At 37.8% G+C, this 20,676-nt stretch overlaps 1 protein-coding gene and 1 long non-coding RNA gene across 2 annotated transcripts; both read left to right on the forward strand.

The window, feature by feature from the left end:
* Positions 1 to 2,740: 2,740 nt before the first annotated feature.
* On the forward strand, positions 2,741 to 3,247 carry LOC121784087 (basic salivary proline-rich protein 1-like). Its single transcript, XM_042182267.1, has one exon. The coding sequence runs from the start codon at positions 2,741 to 2,743 to the stop codon at positions 3,245 to 3,247; it is 507 nt and encodes a 168-aa protein (XP_042038201.1).
* A 14,300-nt stretch (positions 3,248 to 17,547) lies between these two features.
* Positions 17,548 to 18,423, forward strand: LOC121784663. The gene is made up of 3 exons (XR_006046756.1): positions 17,548 to 17,655; positions 17,897 to 17,998; positions 18,107 to 18,423. It is a non-coding gene; the product is annotated as an uncharacterized LOC121784663 (long non-coding RNA).
* The last annotated feature ends 2,253 nt before the right edge of the window (positions 18,424 to 20,676 follow it).

Here is a 20,676-nt window from a genome sequence, read left to right on the forward strand (position 1 = left end):
GGGGGTGCTGATGACGTACGCCGGCGAATTAAAAAACAGTTGCGGGAGGTTACGTCTAGGGAGAATTAAAGAACAAGCGGCCTTGCAGCAGCAGCAGCAGCCGGCGGTACCTCATCCCATCCATCTTCGAACTATAGTACCCCGGGACCACATCGTTGCACACCGTCAGTTGTATGAGGACTACTTCGCTCCGGAGCCGCGGTTTGGGGAGAACATGTTCCAGCGACGTTTTAGGATGCATCGTCCGCTATTTCTGCGTATCGTGGGCGCTTTAGAGCGTCGATACGAGTATTTCAGGATGAGGGAGGATGCGGTTGGTAAACCCGGCCACACGTGCTAGGGTTTGGAGCCCCTTGCACAGCGGAAGACATGCATAAACAAATAAATCAGATCTACAAATCTATTTGACCGATTATGGGATTAAATAACTATATGTTAAACACAGAAATTGCATCCAAGAACGCACATAATTCATGTAAAAGGAATTAAAACCTAAAACATGAATTCCTACGGTTTAGAATTACCGATCAGATTCTCCAAAGAATCGTCGATTGCTTGCGCTGCTACTAGTTAGAATTGATGTCTCACAAACTAACTTTTAAACTCGATACTCTATGCTTCTTTTGCTTCGTACGTTGGTTAAGACTTTTGAGGTTTATCTATTATGATTCTTATTTTGTTGGTCATTATCTATTGGTTATTGATTCAATTGTATAGCTAGAAACATGATATTGCGTACAGGCATGATGAAAAACATTGAAATGTGCTGATACAATTTCTAGAATATTACCAAGGGAAAACTGCCGTTGGCAAATTTGAAAAATATATCAAGATTACCAACGGACAATGGCTGTTGGTAATTCTCTAAACCCTAACTAACAATTACCAACGGACAACTTCCGTTGGTAATTCCCTGAACCCTAACCAAGATTTACCGAGGGAAATGCCGTTGGAAATTTTGCCAAAGGCATATATCCCTTGGTAAAAAAAATTTGCCACGTGCCTTTTACCAACGTCTGTTGTTCCTTGGTAATCCCTTTGTATCATAGTTTTCCAACGGAAAACTTGATTTTATCAACTGATTTTGCAGTTGGTAATTTGTGTGTTTTTTGTAGTGGATATTATATTCTATTATAATATAATGCCTCGCATCTAAATAATGCTACCAATAAACAAACTTTGAAGATATTATGTTTTTACCCCTGAACTTTGAGACCTTTTAAAAATTTTCCCAAACTTTTGATAAATTCTAATTTTTCACAAAATGTAGATTTCTCTAAAATTATTTAATATCCAACACTTTATTTGAAACTTGAGTATGTGTATTGATTTATATTTATTGAAATTTAAAGACTATGAAACTATTTTAAAATAATAATTCATTAATTTGTTAAAAACAAAGAATTTAAATGAAGCAAGTTATACAATCAAAATAAAACGTATGTATGCAAATTCTTAGTTAGTCTCAACTACTTAATCATTTTCTCTTAATGATATGATTTTTATTTAATTGAATCTCAACATTTAGTACTCCATACATAACCACTTGAAAATAAATCATATATGTATAAATATAAAACACACAAATTTGATATAGAATTAATATCATAAATTAGAAATTGAAAAACATGTGAGAGAGTAGATTCCACTATGCCAGTTAAATTCAATCCCATCAAACTAGGAATCTGAATTCATACCATAAGTAGAGGGTGACTGTTGTTTCCGTTTTTAATTAAAAATATGCCAGTTTGTGTGGACCGAATAATAGACAGTATATTAAGTATAAAGTATAACCACTATACAACCATAGCAAACAAGCACTTAATTTATTTTGAAAAAGGGAGAAAAAGAACATAAATGTAAATTAATTTAAATATGTTAATTATATCTAATAAGGACTTGGGAGACAAAATTAAACTAAAAGAAATTAATGTACGAGGACCTGCTAAAAAATAAACAAAACAAATTAGTACTCTCCTACGTAAAAGAAATGTACTACAAGGAACTGCTGAGTGCTGAATATGATTTGAGAAACAAAAAATTATAAATATCTTTGTCCATAATATCTCATTTTAGATATTGGGCATAGTCCATTGTAAATTTGTATTTAATTACTACTAAAAGAGTTTGTCCATAAAAAGCTAAATAAATACACTGATTTAGTAAAAAAGGTAAACTAGAGTTGGTGTATTTTGAATAAATAAAGTTTGGGGGGAAACTAGATTATGTTCACAATCTGTGTATTTACCGGTAAATAAAATATGTATCCAAAATCTAATACTACTAAGATCTGCACTTCTGTGAAAGAGAGAATTATATCACAAAATAGAACTCATGGGAAAATAATATGAATGCAATTAACTTGATAGGGAAAAATCATGTAGCATATGAACATTTCTTTCACTATAAAGAGTCCTCCAAATTGTTCATTTTGATATTAGGGTTTGAAACTTCACTTCCAATATGGGTGTTAGTCTCAGAAAATTCCAGCTTCTGATTCTCCATCTCTTGGTCTTACGTAAGTTTTGTTTGTAGAGGGCGTTTAAAAGTTAATTAATCCACTTTTGATTAATTTGAGTTTGTTTTGACCATCTTATCTTTCAATTACTCAATCTTGTGTTTTAATCATTCTATCATAAGTATTCCTTATTTAATTGTTTGTATGTCTCTAAAAATTAGTTACCTTAGTTTTTGAGTTAGTCACATTTACTGATTGTATGATATTTGAAATGCAGAGGAAATGATGGGAATGCTGAGCGAAGCAGCACTGTGTGAAGGGCGGAGCACAGCATTCAGAGGTGTTTGCTTTAGCAGTAACAATTGTGGAACTGTTTGTGAGACTGAAGGTTTCGTTAGTGGACGTTGCAAATTCTTTAAATGCGTTTGCACCAAGGATTGTAATAGCGGAGGCGGAGGAGGAGGAGGCGGCAGTCCCGGTGGCAATGGCCCTCCAAGTGGCGGACCTCCTGGTGGTGATGAGAGACCACCAGAAGGACCTCCAGGTGGTGATGAGGGACCACCAGAAGGTCCTTCAGGTGGCGGCGAGGGACCTCCAGGTGACGATGAGGGACCACCAGAAGGTCCTTCAGGTGGTGGCGAGGGACCTCCAAGTGACGATGAGGGACCACCAGAAGGTCCTCCTGATGGCGCCGAGGGACCTTCTAGTGGTGATGAGGGACCACCAGAAGATTCCTCAGATGGGGACGAGGGACCTCCCGGGGAAGGCCCGTCTCCGGCTGAAGGCTAATAATTTACTTCTACCCATTTTGTCAAGCTTTCTTATTAATAATAAAGTTGTAAGCGAATTATTCTGGAATAAAGTAGTATTATGGATTTGAATTTTACATTATGACTTCATTACAAAACGAATACGCCCAATTCATCTATTCATAAAAAAATTTATAGGCTGATATTACATTAAAGTGCAAGCACATTTTCAAATTTATTAATGTCTCATTTAACCTAAACTTTCCATTATCCAATACACGTTTCAAGAAACAGAGTGTTACCGAGAGCCCACTGTTTCAGGCCCAACACCCATCAGCTGAAGAAACGGAGCAAGCAGCCCTGCACTTAAAATCCAATCGGAGGCCCAATAGCAGAAGCCCATTGTCACGCCCGCATTTTCTAAGGATAGAAAACACGGTTGATCGCGACTAGGGGAGGATTAAAGAAGCGGGGAAGAAAGGGGAAAACAGCACAACTCGACCATAGCTCGAAACAAATGAGAATAGCTCGAATAAAATCAGAGTATCATTTCAACAATCAACAACTCCAAATGAAAATATCTCAACAATACACGAACTCAAAAGAAACAATATTTAGCGGAAGCATTTCGAGAGTAGAATAATGTTATGTATGAAGACACAACATATTCTAGACATTTGATTGACATTCTTCACTTTTATGCTCAACACCCACCGCGCTCGTCACCGCTCAACCTGCACATAGGGAAAACACATGCAGTGCTGAGTACTTGATGTACTCAGTGAACAAATGCCAAAACAATTTAAAAAACAGTTATATCATGCCACCATTGAGTGACCTCGGGGTTTTAACTTGAAAAGGCCCGAGACACTAAAAATATCTCAAACACAAACTTTCAACTCATCCTTAAATCCTTTTTCCTCTTCATTTCAAAACACAACCATTTCTCCTTGAATTATTTAAGAAACTGCCATATCTGTTCTTTAAGGTGCCGTGTAAGGGGGCCACTTTCCACGAGTATGAAAACCGGCCAACCCGTTCGATGACTCATAGTCCTTATCGTGTACACTAGCCCAAGCAGGGACGCACCCTTGCTAGGACACGAATTCGATTAAACTCATAGTAGGGACTCACTCCCCACTAAGCAATCATCAACATCATCATCTCAACAACATCAACAACATCATCTCAACAATCTCAACATACATGACAAGGAATGCGGCCACATTCAAAGTCACTAGACCGGCCAACTCGAAGAGATAGCGCACGATCTACGTGGTGTACACTAGCCTGAGTAGGAACTCACTTCCTAATCAGACCCGAATTCTATTTCAATAGGTCTAGTAGGGACAACTCCCTTTCTAAACAAACAGATAGGCAATTCTCAAACAAAAGCATGGCATGACATTCCCTTTGCAAACTTTATTTTCCTCAAAAACGTATTTGAAGCATAAATCATTTTTCTTTGTCAAGGTCGAGCATCATCTCACATCACATCAACAAGTCGAGCAAATCACAAACCACTGGATAAATCAACACATATATCACATAACATCACTTTCACTTAAATCATTTCACTTTAAGCACATAAATCACATCATCATCGAATAAAATAATAATTGAGAATCAAACTTAGAAAGCAATTCATCACTTAAAAGATGCTCAAACCGGGTATAATAAATCGCAAGCTCTTGAAAATAATTTAGTTCGAAAGCCCACCTCGTTCTCTTAATTGTCAACTTTATCTTTCCGTTCCGTTCTCAAGAAGCGTGCGTGAAGTCACCCATTGATTTAATGTAATCCATTTCCTTAATCAAAACACATGGCCCAACACTTAAAATTAATTCACATGGCCCAATCATTTAAATAAAGAAAATGCCCAAAACTTCCACTTTTCTCACCTTACGTAAAATCCAAGGATTTTGAAGTTTCCAAATTCTTTTCCTTTTTCTTATTCTCTCTTCCACCTCTCTTTCGTTTCCCTCTCTTCTAACTTAACATTTAGAGGAACAAATCTCCAAATTTGAGCAGCAACTTTCTTTTCTCCCTCGTTTCTTCCCTCCGGCAAACTCGGCATTGCCGCTGCCACCGTTCTTCGCCACGCGAGCTGCTGCACCAAGCACTGCCGTCTCCTCTTCTCTCCGTCACTGCCGAAGTCCAGCCGCCGCTGCTCCAGATCGAGACAGCCGTTGTCCGCCGAGCAGTCGTCGTCGCGACCGTGAACTCTCCCTCTTTTCCCGTTTCAATTGCACAGCGTCGTCATGCTTTCTCCACCGCTCGCCGCTGCTGTCACGGTGCAGTCGACGTCGCATCGCCGCTGCTGCTCGGTGCAGATCGTACTGCCGTGCAGACGTGGTCGCTGCTGCCAGCACCGAGCCGGCGCCGCCTTCCTCCAGCACGTCGTTCAGCAGCCTCGCCGCTGCTGCCGTGATCGCCATCGCTGTCGTCCACGCATGGAGAGTGCCGACGATGCTTCCGATTTCTCCGCCCATGCTCGATTCTATGCCGGAAAGAGGAGTATCCTGGTGACTGGAGGGCATATTTAGGTATCTGCTAGTTGAATGCTTGAATTTTTGATAATTAATAAATTTCCCCATTACTTTTCATGGAATTGATTGGACTAAATAAAACCTGGAATCATGGGGAGATATATATGTGGAGATTTGGTTTTAATGGGGGAGAGATTTATGGAGTGAGGGGAGACAGTTTTCAATGTGGAGAAAAGAGTAGGAGGTGATTTTCTTTTTTTTTTTAACGTGATTTTGAAAATTTTGGATTTGTTTGGTATTTTATTTGCAGATCACGGAGGAGGAAAATCTCTCCAGAATCTTTAATTAAATTTGAATTATTAACTTGGTGACCAAGTCAACAGGAAAAAGATTTAATTTGATTTAATTTAATTTTTTTTCTCTTTTTTTTCGGGGTATTACAATCTACCCATCTTAACAGAAATTTCGTCCTGAAATTTGCTTACGTCCTTTGAATATAGAATTTCTCCATCATCTTGCCTTCCAAGCAGCTTCATCATGTCGTTTAATTAACATTGTAGTTGAAAGTCATATCACTGCCATTTTTGATAAATTACGCGAGATTCGACTATATTAAATTAAATCGCGCACTTTGCATCATCCCTCCCTGTCTTGCACCCTCTTTTGCGTTTGAATTTCATTTCGTCTTCGCTATCTTCCACTTCTTGAAATCTTCCTCGTATTCTTTTTGTTCTTGTCGTTCAAGGAAAACGTAGGAAATAATAATATAGTTCACACATCAAGCTTGCTCCAACGTTTCGCGCCATTCCAAGAATAGAAAAAGTTTCATGGTTCACCGGCCTCCATTCGCACTCTCGATCTCCTTGCCTCGTCGTGCCTTGACACATTAGGGATTCGCCCCACACTTTCAGATTCTCGTTCGTTTTCGTCACTCGGGCAAGTGATAGATTATTTCAACTTAAGACTACGGTTCGCGCATACCCAGTCTAGCCTACAACATAAGCACTCTATGTTCGCAACATACTTCATCATCTCACATCTCAACATCTACCACAATTAACGTCATTCATACCACAAGATAAACACACAATATTTTCACATCGCATAGAAAAACACTTTCGAACTTCATATTTATATTCAAAACTTTTGAAACAAAATTTTCTTTACACTTTCACACTTTCCTCAAAATTTTCCACATCTCACTTTTAAGAGTTTTGACTCAAAACTAAAACGTACTTTCGCATCAACATTCATCCTTCGTATAAAACACTCCATAGAATAACGCATCATACTTTGCACCTCATAACATAAATATCATCACACTTACATAGCTCAATTTTTCCAAACGAAAAAAGTTAAAACTATTTTTCTCGAAACTCAAAAATTTTCAAAAAATTCATAAGCATAGTATTTTCTATTGATCAAATCTTTTCATAAAAGACAAGCCATCCCATTGCAAGACATACATCTTTCTATCACCATAGATTTTCAACTTCTCGCAAAACACAAGTATATATATATTTTTTTATAACCACAACTCCTCTATCCCGTTGTAAAACATACTTTGTTTTCATAACCATAGCTCCTCTATCCCATTGTAAAACATACTTTGTTTTAATAACCATAGCTCTTCTATCCCATTGTAAAACATACTTTGTTTTAATAACCATAGTTCTTCTATCCCATTGTAAAACACTCTTTTTTTCTCTTCTATCCCATTGTAAAACATACTTTGTTTTCCTAACTATAGCTTCTCATCTCCTTTCATGAAAACTTTCTCATAACAATTTTTCATAAAAATAAATTACCTCTTTCTTGATTGAGCGCGGCGAAGCTGGATGTTGAGCCTTCAATGCATAATTATTATCATTATTATTATCATTATTATTTTAGTCTAGCGAAACAAGACTAGACTAAGACAGAAAAAGACTATCGAGTCCAGAGCGGAAGGAAAAACCTGGCTCTGATACCACTCTGTCACGCCCGCATTTTCTAAGGATAGAAAACACGGTTGATCGCGACTAGGGGAGGATTAAAGAAGCAGGGAAGAAAGGGGAAAACAGCACAACTCGACCATAGCTCGAAATAAATGAGAATAGCTCGAATAAAATCAGAGTATCATTTCAACAATCAACAACTCCAAATGAAAATATCTCAACAATACACGAACTCAAAAGAAACAATATTTAGCGGAAGCATTTCGAGAGTAGAATAATGTTATGTATGAAGACACAACATATTCTAGACATTTGATTGACATTCTTCACTTTTATGCTCAACACCCACCGCGCTCGTCACCGCTCAACCTGCACATAGGGAAAACACATGCAGTGCTGAGTACTTGATGTACTCAGTGAACAAATGCCAAAACAATTTAAAAAAACAGTTATATCATGCCACCATTGAGTGACCTCGGGGTTTTAACTTGAAAAGGCCCGAGACACTAAAAATATCTCAAACACAAACTTTCAACTCATCCTTAAATCCTTTTTCCTCTTCATTTCAAAACACAACCATTTCTCCTTGAATTATTTAAGAAACTGCCATATCTGTTCTTTAAGGTGCCGTGTAAAGGGGCCACTTTCCACGAGTACGAAAACCGGCCAACCCGTTCGATGACTCACAGTCCTCATCGTGTACACTAGCCCAAGCAGGGACACACCCTTGCTAGGACCCGAATTCGATTAAACTCATAGTAGGGACTCACTCCCCACTAAGCAATCATCAACATCATCATCTCAACAACATCAACAACATCATCTCAACAATCTCAACATACATGACAAGGAATGCGGCCACATTCAAAGTCACTAGACCGGCCAACTCGAAGAGATAGCGCACGATCTACGTGGTGTACACTAGCCTGAGTAGGAACTCACTTCCTAATCAGACCCGAATTCTATTTCAATAGGTCTAGTAGGGACAACTCCCTTGCTAAACAAACAGATAGGCATTTCTCAAATAAAAGCATGGCATGACATTCCCTTTGCAAACTTTATTTTCCTCAAAAACGTATTTGAAGCATAAATCATTTTTCTTTGTCAAGGTCGAGCATCATCTCACATCACATCAACAAGTCGAGCAAATCACAAACCACTCGATAAATCAACACATATATCACATAACATCACTTTCACTTAAATCATTTCACTTTAAGCACATAAATCACATCATCATCGAATAAAATAATAATTGAGAATCAAACTTAGAAAGCAATTCATCACTTAAAAGATGCTCAAACCGGGTATAATAAATCGCAAGCTCTTGAAAATAATTTAGTTCGAAAGCCCACCTCGTTCTCTTAATTGTCAACTTTATCTTTCCGTTCCGTTCTCAAGAAGCGTGCGTGAAGTCACCCATTGATTTAATGTAATCCATTTCCTTAATCAAAACACATGGCCCAACACTTAAAATTAATTCACATGGCCCAATCATTTAAATAAAGAAAAGGCCCAAAACTTCCACTTTTCTCACCTTACGTGAAATCCAAGGATTTTGAAGTTTCCAAATTCTTTTCCTTTTTCTTCTTCTCTCTTCCACCTCTCTTTCGTTTCCCTCTCTTCTAACTTAACATTTAGAGGAACAAATCTCCAAATTTGAGCAGCAACTTTCTTTTCTCCCTCGTTTCTTCCCTCCGGCAAAACTCGGCATTGCCGCTGCCACCGTTCTTCGCCACGCGAGCTGCTGCACCAAGCACTGCCGTCTCCTCTTCTCTCCGTCACTGCCGAAGTCCAGCCGCCGCTGCTCCAGATCGAGACAGTCGTTGTCCGCCGAGTAGTCGTCGTCGCGACCGTGAACTCTCCCTCTTTTCCCGTTTCAATTGCACAGCGTCGTCATGCTTTCTCCACCGCCGTCGTGGGCTGCGCAGTCCGCTCGCCGCTGCTGTCACGGTGCAGTCGACGTCGCATCGCCGCTGCTGCTCGGTGCAGATCGTACTGCCGTGCAGACGTGGTCGCTGCTGCCAGCACCGAGCCGGCGCTGCCTTCCTCCAGCACGTCGTTCAGCAGCCTCGCCGCTGCTGCCGTCATCGCCATCGCTGTCGTCCACGCATGGAGAGTGCCGACGATGTTTCCGATTTCTCCGCCCATGCTCGATTCTATGCCGGAAAGAGGAGTATCCTGGTGACTGGAGGGCATATTTAGGTCTCTGCTAGTTGAATGCTTGAATTTTTGATAATTAATAAATTTCCCGATTACTTTTCATGGAATTGATTGGACTAAATAAAACGTGGAATCATGGGGAGATATATATGTGGAGATTTGGTTTAAATGGGGGAGAGATTTATGGAGTGAGGGGAGGAAGTTTTCAATGTGGAGAAAAGAGTGGGAGGCGATTTTCTTTTTTTTTGAACGTGATTTTGAAAATTTTGGATTTGTTTAGTATTTTATTTGCAGATCACGGGGAGGAAAATCTCTCCAGAATCTTTAATTAAATTTGAATTATTAACTTGGTGACCAAGTCAACAGGAAAAAGATTTAATTTGATTTAATTTGATTTTTTTTTCTCTTTTTTTTTCGGGGTATTACACCCATCGTCAATTAGCCCTTGCTAGAAAACAACCCACATATTTGAAGGATTACGTGTTGGGTTCTATTCTCAGCTTTAATATCTTCTTGAGTTTCCTTTTCGTAAGAATCCTTCTTGAGCTTTTGTTAAGGAGTAAGATCCTACTCCAAAGGATCTATTCTGTAACACAGAGCATTGCTTTCAGAAATTGTACAAGGTTACGATGAAACAATATTAATTCTGTGTATTGTGTAGTTAAATTATTGGACTATTCTAGTGTATTGTGTGGGAGATGATCATATAAAAGTTAAACTATTGGATTTGGTTTTATTCCAACATACAGTTACACTTGAACCTGTCACGATTGCACTTTCTAAAGAAGGAAAGCTCAGTTGATCGCGATTAGAGAATGATTGAATGAGCGAGGAAGAAATGAAAACATCACCCATTTGATCGTAACTTGAAAAAATAAGAAAAGCTTGAAAGAAAACCATAGTATCATCTCAAAACTCAACGAAATAAAATCTCAGTAGTAAACAATTGAAAAGAATTACTCTCAGTGGAAGCATTCTAGACATGGAATGATGTCATGTATGAATACATGACACATTCAGAAAACTAAACTAGACATACATGTTCATTGAACTTGCTAAACACCCACCGCTTCTATCATCACTTAACCTGCACATTTTTAAAATCATATGTAAGGCTAAGTACTTGATGCAATAAGTGAACACTTAATAAAAATAATATATTTTTATAAAAACAAAGTTTGTCAGTAAAACATGGTTGTGCAGTCCATCATCCATCAACATTCATCATCATCCTACCATATCTGAGCAGACATGACAGAGAATGTAGTCATATTCCAAGTCACTAGACCAGCTAACTTGAAAGATAGCACCCAATTTACCATATGTGTACACTAGTTCGAGTAAGGTTTACAACCTTACTGGGACCCGGATTGGATTAAGCATACATGACAAAACAACTTCAGATTGGTTCCATCAAAAACAAAATATGGCATGACATACATAATCCACATCAGTTCTCACATCAAAACATACTTAGCGCATAATCCTTATTTGAAAAGAAAGCCCACAATGATATATACTCCCTCCATCCCCGATTAAGAGTCACACTTTTCCATTTCGGTCTGTCTTCAATTAAGAGTCACATTTCATTTTTACCATAAATGGTATGTAGGTTCCACATTCCACTAACTCACTTCACTCACATTTTGTTATAAAACCAATATAAAAAGTGGGTCCCACATTCCAATAACTTTTTCAACCAACTTTTCTTTACATTTCTTAAAACTCGTGCCCGGTCAAAGTGTGACCCTTAATCGGGAACGGAGGAAGTATATTTTTAAAAAAGCCCACCTTATTTGCTTACTTCTTCAACTCAACTTTCCGTTCGGGCTTTACATGGCATGCAAAAATCATCATTTTTGTAAGAATATAACATGTTACATCAAGCTTTAAAAAATAATTTAATTTAAAAATGATGCATGCTCTTACGTCCATTGTATTCTTCATTAAAAATTCTCGAACTCCTTTGAGTTAGTAAGATCCGAGAAATTAATTAGTTAATCCGTGAACTAATTAATTGGCCCGAACAAAATAATTAAATCGCCCAACCTTAAATCCTTTCCCATTTAAATCCATTGCCCCAAATTTGAAACTCCAGCCCTAAGAGCATCCGCAATGGGCGGACGATGGCACGCCTGATGGCGCGCATCGTCCGCGCCATCCATCGTCCGCATCCATTGCGGGTGCGCGCCATAGGGCGCGGACGATAGTCGCGCCCTATACTTCGGTCGCGGAGGATAGCACGGACGATGGCCATCGTCTGCCCCATTGTGGAGGTCGCGGACGATGGCACGCAGTTTCGTTTTTTTATAAATACCGTTCACTTGTAACATTTCATTTCACGCGATTTCATTTTCGAAACTTACATTTACATAATTACTACGAAATGGATTCAAGCCCCAATAGTCCTACGTTTAGCGCAGGGGCGCATTGGCCGGGTACAGAACCCGACGATTATCGTTCGTTCGACACCAACACCCATTACGATCCCGATTTCAGTACGGAATCGTATGGGTTGTCTGACATGGAGCCGTCTCCGCACAGGGCCCTCAAGAAGTGTACCGACCCCGATGAAGCCGAATATCTCCGGGCGTTACTCGATGAGCTGCGTCGGAAGTTGGGAATTGGTCCGACTTAGTTTTTTTTTTATTAGTTCAATGATGTAACTTTTTTTTATTAAAACTTCGCCGTTTGTTATTTAGACCGTTTTTTATTTACTCGTTACTTGTTATTTGAAAACAGTTAAATTAATTAAACAAAACAATAAAATGATGATGTGGCGCGCCCTTTTTATAGGGCGCACCTTAGGGCGCGCCTTAGGGCGCCCCATTGCAGGTGGGGAGGTAGGAGGATAAAACTGCTGACGTGGCGCGCCATAGGGCCCGCCTTAGGGCGCCCCATTGCTAATGCTCTAACTTGAATTATTCTGGCCCAACCCTTAATAATTACTCTATTAGTAACAAAAATACTTCAATTAAACAAGGAGAAGCATGTATCGGCTTCTCTTACTCTCTAGTTCGCTCGGTTGTGAAAAAAATTTCTCTAATTTATAAGCCTGCTCATCCACTAAAAATATTTCACTCATATTTTATTAACTGTGCATTCAAACTCGTGTCATCCCAAAAATGTCTAAAACCTAGGAGTATGATTTAGAATTTTGGCTAAAATGGTTATGGGACTAATTCTCAAATAATACACTATAAGTCGACAATGAACTTGTAGCAATATGGTTAAAATACTATGAGGGCAAATTTTTTTATTTAATTTTAATTTTTCGGAATGCAGATAATTTTTTCATGAATTCAGTGATTTTATACATTTATTATAATATTTTAGTTTTTTTTATTTACAATAATATGTATAACTAAATTATTCTTATATTCAAATAAATAAGGATACTACAATTTGTATAACGGTTATATGATCTTCGTTCTATAAGGACTATACAGTATGATGTGGCTATACGATTTACCATAGGATGTCCGCCCTATACGGGCTATACGACACCCACCTAAGGGCTATACGATTAAAATCTGTGTTTCATAGCTTCATTTGTGGTTATTAATATTGTTATAATATTGAGTAAATGCCAAAATTGGTCCTGAACATATAGTCATTTTATGATTTTGGTCCTAAACATTATCTTTTGAATTTTTTGGTCCTGCACATATGATCATTTGATCATTTTGGTTCTCCGTCAATATTTCCGTTAAAAACTAACGGTCAACATTATCTTTTAGATTTTTTGGTCCAGCACATATGGACATTTGATCATTTTGGTCCTGCACATATGGAATTTTGACCATTTTGGTCCTCCGTCAATATTTTCGTTAAAAACTAACGGTCAACGGCCGATTTTTGACTAAAACAATGGGTTGGGTCGGGTCGTGTTTGGGTCGGGTTTGGGTTACACGTTAAGAAAAAATAATATTTTCTTAAAATCTAAGCATAATATTTTCGTTAAAATCTAAGCATAATATTCTTAAAAAATTAATTAATATTTTTTAATTAATAAAATTAAAGTATAGTATTTTTTAATTAATTTTTTCATGAATTTGAAGAAAATATTATGCTTAGATTTTATTAAAAATAAATTTTTAATTATTTAATTTTATTATATAGATTTAATATTAGTATACTTTAATTTTATTATTTTGATTAAAAAATGATTATTTTAATTTGGTAATTTTTTATTTTATCGTGTAATATCATGTTTAAATCGTATAATAACATCATGTTTTAGTCGTTATAATATTTTTAATCAACAAAAATAACTAAAAATTAAAGTTTTATAATTTTTTAATTAATAAAAAATAATTATTTTTTTTCTTAACGTGTAACCCAAACCCGACCCAAACACGACCCGACCCAACCCATTGTTTTAGTCAAAAATCGGCCGTTGACCGTTAATTTTTAACGAAAATGTTGACGGAGGACCAAAATGATCAAAATTCCATATGTGCAGGACCAAAATGATCAAATATCCATATGTGCAGGACCAAAAAATCCAAAAGATAATGTTGACCATTAGTTTTTAACGAAAATGTTGACGGAGGACCAAAATGATCAAATATCCATATGTGCAGGACCAAAAAATCCAAAAGATAATGTTTATGACCAAAATCGTAAAATGGCTATATGTTCAGGACCAATTTTGGCCTTTACTCTATAATATTTTGCATGAGTTGATGTTTGGTGATATATTCAGTCAGGCATGCCCTTTTACATTGTTAATTTTTATTTTGTTTCAGATTTGAGATTATTTAGCTAAATTGAGAAATGAGATGGAATATCAGCCACTAATCCACAAGATTAACTAAATATCAACAGCTATCACATTATGTCAACACGGGGGTATAAGTGTCATTTCATTAATCAAATGGCGGAAAAAAATAAAATTAGATTTGAAATCATTTTCTAAAACCATCTCTAAAACTCTCGCTGAAATATCTTCTGATCTTCATATAATTCATACAACTGTGCAAACACAAAATTGCTGATCTTCAAAATTCAAATCGTAAACCTTCAAACATAAATTTCTACAATGACGATTGAAGACCAAATTCGAAGAGAATCGGTTGAAGCGCCGATTGTAGCTGAATCGGTTGAAGCGCCGATCGAAGAGAATAGGCGTTCACATCAGCGGTGGTTCCGACTTCTTCAGGTTCAGCAATTGATTCAAATTTTAAGTATTGCTTCGATTTAAGTGTATTAAAACAAATGTGGATTTGTTTTCTTATGAATTCGATTTCTGCTGAATTATTTTGTTGATTAGCCATGGTAGAATCGCAATTGGAAGCATCACCTTCCAGTTAAGGATTTGTTTAAATTTTTAAGATTATTGACATTTCATACAATAGCTATTGACATAGCTATAATAACAGTATATGCTTGTTTGAATAGCTGTTAGGATGACTGTAGATTGAACCAGAAAGAGTTATTGATATAGATTTATTGTGTTTCATTTCATACAATAGCTATTGACATAGCTATAAAACAGAGTATATGCTTGTTTAAACATAGTATATGATTTGTTTGACATGGCTATTGACATAGCTATAATAGAAGTGCTCTTTTTTGTAGCTCCACGGTGGAATATTTGGGGCACTTAATCAGTGAGGGCTTTCTGAAGGCTGATCCTAGTAAAATTGACGCCATGACGACCTGGCCTACACCCAAGTCGGTTAAACAGCTCCGAGGTTTTTTGGGTTTGACGGGTTACTACCATCGTTTTATTGCAGGCTACGCTATGATTGCGGCTCCATTAACCGAGTTGCTCAAGAAAGATTCCTTCAACTGGTCTACTGATGCTGAGGAGAGCTTTGGGAACTTAAAAACAGCGATGACTTCGGCACCGGTTCTTCGTTTGCCGGATTTTGATCGCTAGTTCTGTATAGAGACCGACGCGTCTGATTTGGGCATTGGGCCAGTTTTGTTGCAGGATAGTCATCCCATAGCTTATTTCAGCAAGAAACTGGGTCCTCAACGTCATGTGGCATCTACGTATCACAAGGAATTGTACGCGATTGTGGAGGCGGTACAAAAGTGGCGCCAGTACCTCTTGGGGCGTGAATTCGTGATTCGAAGCGATCAAAAGTGCTTGAAGGAATTACTACAGCAAGTGGTACAAACCTCGGATCAGCAGCTCTATGTGAGGAAGTTAATGGGGTACAAGTTCAAGATAGAATACAAAAAAGGCACTTCAAATCGTGCGGCAGACGCACTTTCACGCCGCGCTGAGCCGACCGACGAGGGTTCAGAGGTCAGAGGAGAGACCGTGGAGCTCGGGAATGTGCAGGCCGACGGGGCTCTCCTGACAGCAGCCGCCTGCCTGGTTCCACAACTGTTTGATCTGCTACGGCGTGAGACTGCATCGTCTCCAGAGATGCGTGAAATGACTAAGGAGATACAGGAGGGACGCGCCCCACCTCACTTGTCGTGGGTGGATGGGTTGGTTTACTATAACAGACGGATTTTTGTGGGATCCCGGTCTTCAGCGCGTACGCCGATCCTGACTGAATATCATTGCTCCCAATCGGCGGGCCATCCGGGTTTTGAAAGGACTCTCCGCCGAGTTACCGCCGAGTTCTATTTGCCAAATATGAAGAAGGAGATTCGGCGATTCGTCGAGGCGTGTGCTGGAGAGGAGGATGCTTTGGTATGGAGATCAACCAAGGGAGCATGCGTTGGTTCGTTGGTCGGACGGTACAGAGTCGCCGACATGGGAACCTTTGGATGTGATTCAGCAGAGGTTTCCGAATATCCTCCTTGAGGACAAGGATGTTGCTATGGAGAGGGGGGTTGATACAATCCCAACTGAACCGCAAGCACGGCAGGAACCGGTCGTGGAACAGAGGAGAAAGAGTGACGAGGATAGGCGGACAAAGGGAGTTCGAGAGGAAGCTTCCATCGCGAAGTCAAAGCCGACGAGGAACACAAAGCCTCCGAGCAGATTCGGCAACTTCGTTGCCAAGTAGTTATTTCCATATTTATCTTTCTTTTATTTTAAGTAGTAGTCGAACATTAGTATTTTATTTTGGGATATTTTATTAATTATTTTTTGCAATTGAGTCGAGCGTAATTATAAGCGCCGTCGGGTTTTCTTGTTGGTTCTTTCCCGATGTTTAGGATTAGGTCGAACCAAACCTAGGGTTCGTAGAATATAAATAGGGCTATTTTGTTCATAACCTATCATGAATAAAAATATCTATTGCCCAACATCTCGTTGATATCTTGTGAAAAACCTAGGAGTCTGACTGCCCGACAGGGCGCCGGAAAGTCTGTTTGTCACCGAGTAGAGAGATCGGTGGCTGTTGAGGGTGGAAGGCCTTAACACTATGAGAGTCAATTTAATAAGTATTGAAAAATGAAAATAATAAGAATTAATAATATTAAAATATTATTTGTTAACAGATAACACGAACCTGACATGAACATGTATTGTTAACGGATAACATGAACACAACACGAAATTTTCGTGTCCTTAATGGGTCGACCCGATAAGGACACGAACCAATAAGTTCTGACCCAAACCCATTAATTTCGTGCCGGTTCGTTTCGTGTTATCATGTCGTGTCAAAAATTGTCAGTCATATTCCACATAATGTTCTATCTCAAACTGGAGCATTTTGTGTTAGGAATTAGTCTGAAGATCTTATCCATGTGTCACTGTACTTTGCTACGGCCGATTATTGACTTATTCTTGTCTAGTTTTAGTAGCTTGATCTTTAGATGAGGCTAAGTGTTATAAAGTCCAGCCATTTGTTGGTTTTACATCTCGAGAGTAAACGGAGTGTCTTTGAGGATAAAGAAGATTCTTTAGAGGAGGCGTGGTACACAGTTATGGTTTGAATTGCCTGGTGGGACTCAAATCAGAAATGTTTTTAAGAACTTTTATGTGTCAGATATCATTAGAGATTGAGTTGGCATTATCTGATGAATATATTTAGTTGCAATAATTCTGTTAGCTAAGAATTACATTGGGTACATGATTGCTTTATACATTTCATTTTCTTTACTTTGGGTACATGAAGTTTTTATGCCTTTTACAGTTTTACTGCACTTGTTCAGAACTTGAAGTTGTATTTTTCTGGATATTAGGAAATATTGCAAATTATGTCAAGCTTTTGGAAGTTCACTCAATCTACCTTCCCTTGCCTGTTAACTTTGATTTCATTGGATTTGAAGGCAATGGGAACCAAGGTATCTGGAGATACACTATTTACTTTTGGGAATGATCTTCAATCACCTTGCTGTTTTTTGGACAAGGTGGATTTAATTTATGACTATCTCCTATCTCTTGTTTTGCAGATTTTAAGCTAAATCCAGAAGAATTAGAGTGATGGTTCACAAAAATTGATCACATATTTGAACACAGTAGAATTCCAAAAATTGGAGAAATTCTTGCACCGTTTTACAAGATTAACATTGATCACGAGCAACGTCACCATCCTGAAGAATCTCAACACATTTATCATGTCTTTTGTGAGAGTTTTTTTATAAGTTTACATACCTTTCCTAGCTAGACCAACCTGAAGACATTGGCTACACCTATATTTGGTTTGTTTAATTATCATTATTTCTCAAATTGAGGAGTTAGTATAGTTTGGACACAGTGCCTTGTAAAACATTTTAACCAACTCATGATTACTTACAAGTATTGAAAGTTCTATTCTAAAAGGATCTCGATGAATTACTTCTAAATTGCTGGTATTTATTATATATTGATCTTATATTATACTATGATCAGAGCCATGCGCTAATGCCTTTCAACATAACTATACTTGTATTGGATTACTGCTGGATTAGTAGGAACTGTGTTCATGCTTTAGTTTGTTTTGTAGTATTACTATTACCAGCTATAATTTTTGTAATACAAGCATATGTCGTGCCAAAATTTAGAAATCTACTCAACATTCCATCCACTTTGAATCATGAATCGTTGATACACTCTTGATCTACTTATAGAGAGTTATCTGCTCTACTAATCTGATCAATTCGAGTCCATTGAAAAGATTATGGTAGAGACCTAATGTCTTATTCTGTCACTTTCATGGTGTCACCATCATATAAGTAAACATTTTCAACTTCTGTCCAGTATAATATGCTATCTAACCTGTGTAGGGGGTCAATTTCTGATGCACTTTGACTTTATACTGTTGCAACCCAATTTGAAAAAGCTTCAACTCAGACAAATAAAGAACATATTTTTTTTCCCTAAATAGTTTAACTCAAAACTAGGTTTAAAAGATTGAGTTTAGCCTTGGTTTCTTGCAATATGTTTTAGTATTGAAGGAGTGAACACTCAGTTCTGATCTTTGGTCTTACCTGATTATTATGAATACATGGTTGTTTTGATTACATATGTCTCTGACAAGATGTGGATTCCATATAGTTGTGTTATTATGAGAACTAATTGTGCAAAAGAGACCTGGGAAAATAGAAAAAGGTTCAGAATGAAATGAAAATACCAGCAGAGGTAGGAAAAAACCAAAGGATTCTGAAATGCAGAAAGAGCGGGAGAAATTTTGAAACAGTTTGCATCATCCGTTTGTGTCTGACAGAATAATCTTTGTTTTAAAATTGGCGTTGTGTTTATATCTCCTTGCTGGTGAGGTCACTGAGTCACTGACTCAGATTTTACACTCAGATTTTGGCCTCTTTTGCATGCCTTATTTCATAGAGTTATTCAATACATACTCAAGGAGTTCCATTTCCGATCTGATTACATTCAGTTTTAAATTTTAGGACAAATTTAAGATTCTTCTCAACTAATTGATCAGATTTACTTTGTTGTTCTTTTTTCAGAAAAGAGCCATTCTAAACTAGTTTACAGTACATGATCATTTTCATATTCCACTAATCTTTTTTAATTAATAATGCAGAATAAGACCTTGCAGACAAAGATTCTCCAGTCACTAATTTATACATTGAATAATCTCTTGAGAAAATCAAAAGCCTTTTGTGATCAAGCTTCTCTCTGGGAAGTCTTCGAGTATGATCTTTCAAAATCTATTGCAGTTTTTGGAAGGAAAAAAAAAAATCTGAACCCTGTTACTAAGAAAGATTTAGAATCTGGAAACTTGGATGGTTTTCATGCTGAATGTCTCACAGATACGTGGATAGGAAATCAAAGGTGAAGTCCTCCCCCACCCTCTTCTCTCTTTTTTCATGATTCTTAATAGTTGGTAGTCGTTTTATACCAGGTGGGTGGTATTCATCGACTTGTCTGCTGGACCTTTTTCATGGGGACCTTCGGAGGTGGAGAAGGAGTGTGTACAGAGCAAAGCCTACCAAATGTGGAGAAAACAATTGGTGCAGTTGCAGGTAATAGTCGGTCAGAGGAAGTGAATTATAATTAATCGCATTGATCATATTCGGATGATCACTATGTTTCCTTTTCATAATTCCATTGATATCTTTCCGCATTATTGGTCAGCCACCGTCAACTTGAGATTATATTTTTAATGTCTATGTCCCTTTTTTGCATATATTTGAATCATGTGCGCCTTTTGTCTGTGTCTAATTGTCACTGTATGTAATTCTTTACCTCCTGATAATGGTAAACTAATGTACTGGCTATTTCATCCTTACAATGTTTCAATGATCCAGAGAGATCAGAAGATGAAGCTGAAGATCGCTTACAAGAGGCAATTCAGGAGAAGTTTGCGGTGTTTGGTGAAGTAGGCATTTATTTAAGCTTCTTACAGCATTCAATTACATGATTCCCTCCGTCCCAAAAGAATATGCACTTTGGTTATGACACATGTTTTAATGCAAACTTGGTAAAATAAGAGAGAGGCAGAGAGAAAAAGTAATTAAAGTATTGGTAGTGGAGAATGTGTCCCACCTCATTAGAGTGAAAAGAGTTTTCAAAATTA

The sequence above is a fragment of the Salvia splendens genome, chromosome 21 (genome assembly GCF_004379255.2).
Source record: "Salvia splendens isolate huo1 chromosome 21, SspV2, whole genome shotgun sequence".
In the NCBI taxonomy this organism is placed as follows: Eukaryota; Viridiplantae; Streptophyta; class Magnoliopsida; order Lamiales; family Lamiaceae; genus Salvia; species Salvia splendens.

Bases quoted from the DNA above. Each gene is read 5' to 3' on its own strand.
- LOC121784087 (XM_042182267.1), top strand. From the start codon at position 2,741: ATGATGGGAATGCTGAGCGAAGCAGCACTGTGTGAAGGGCGGAGCACA.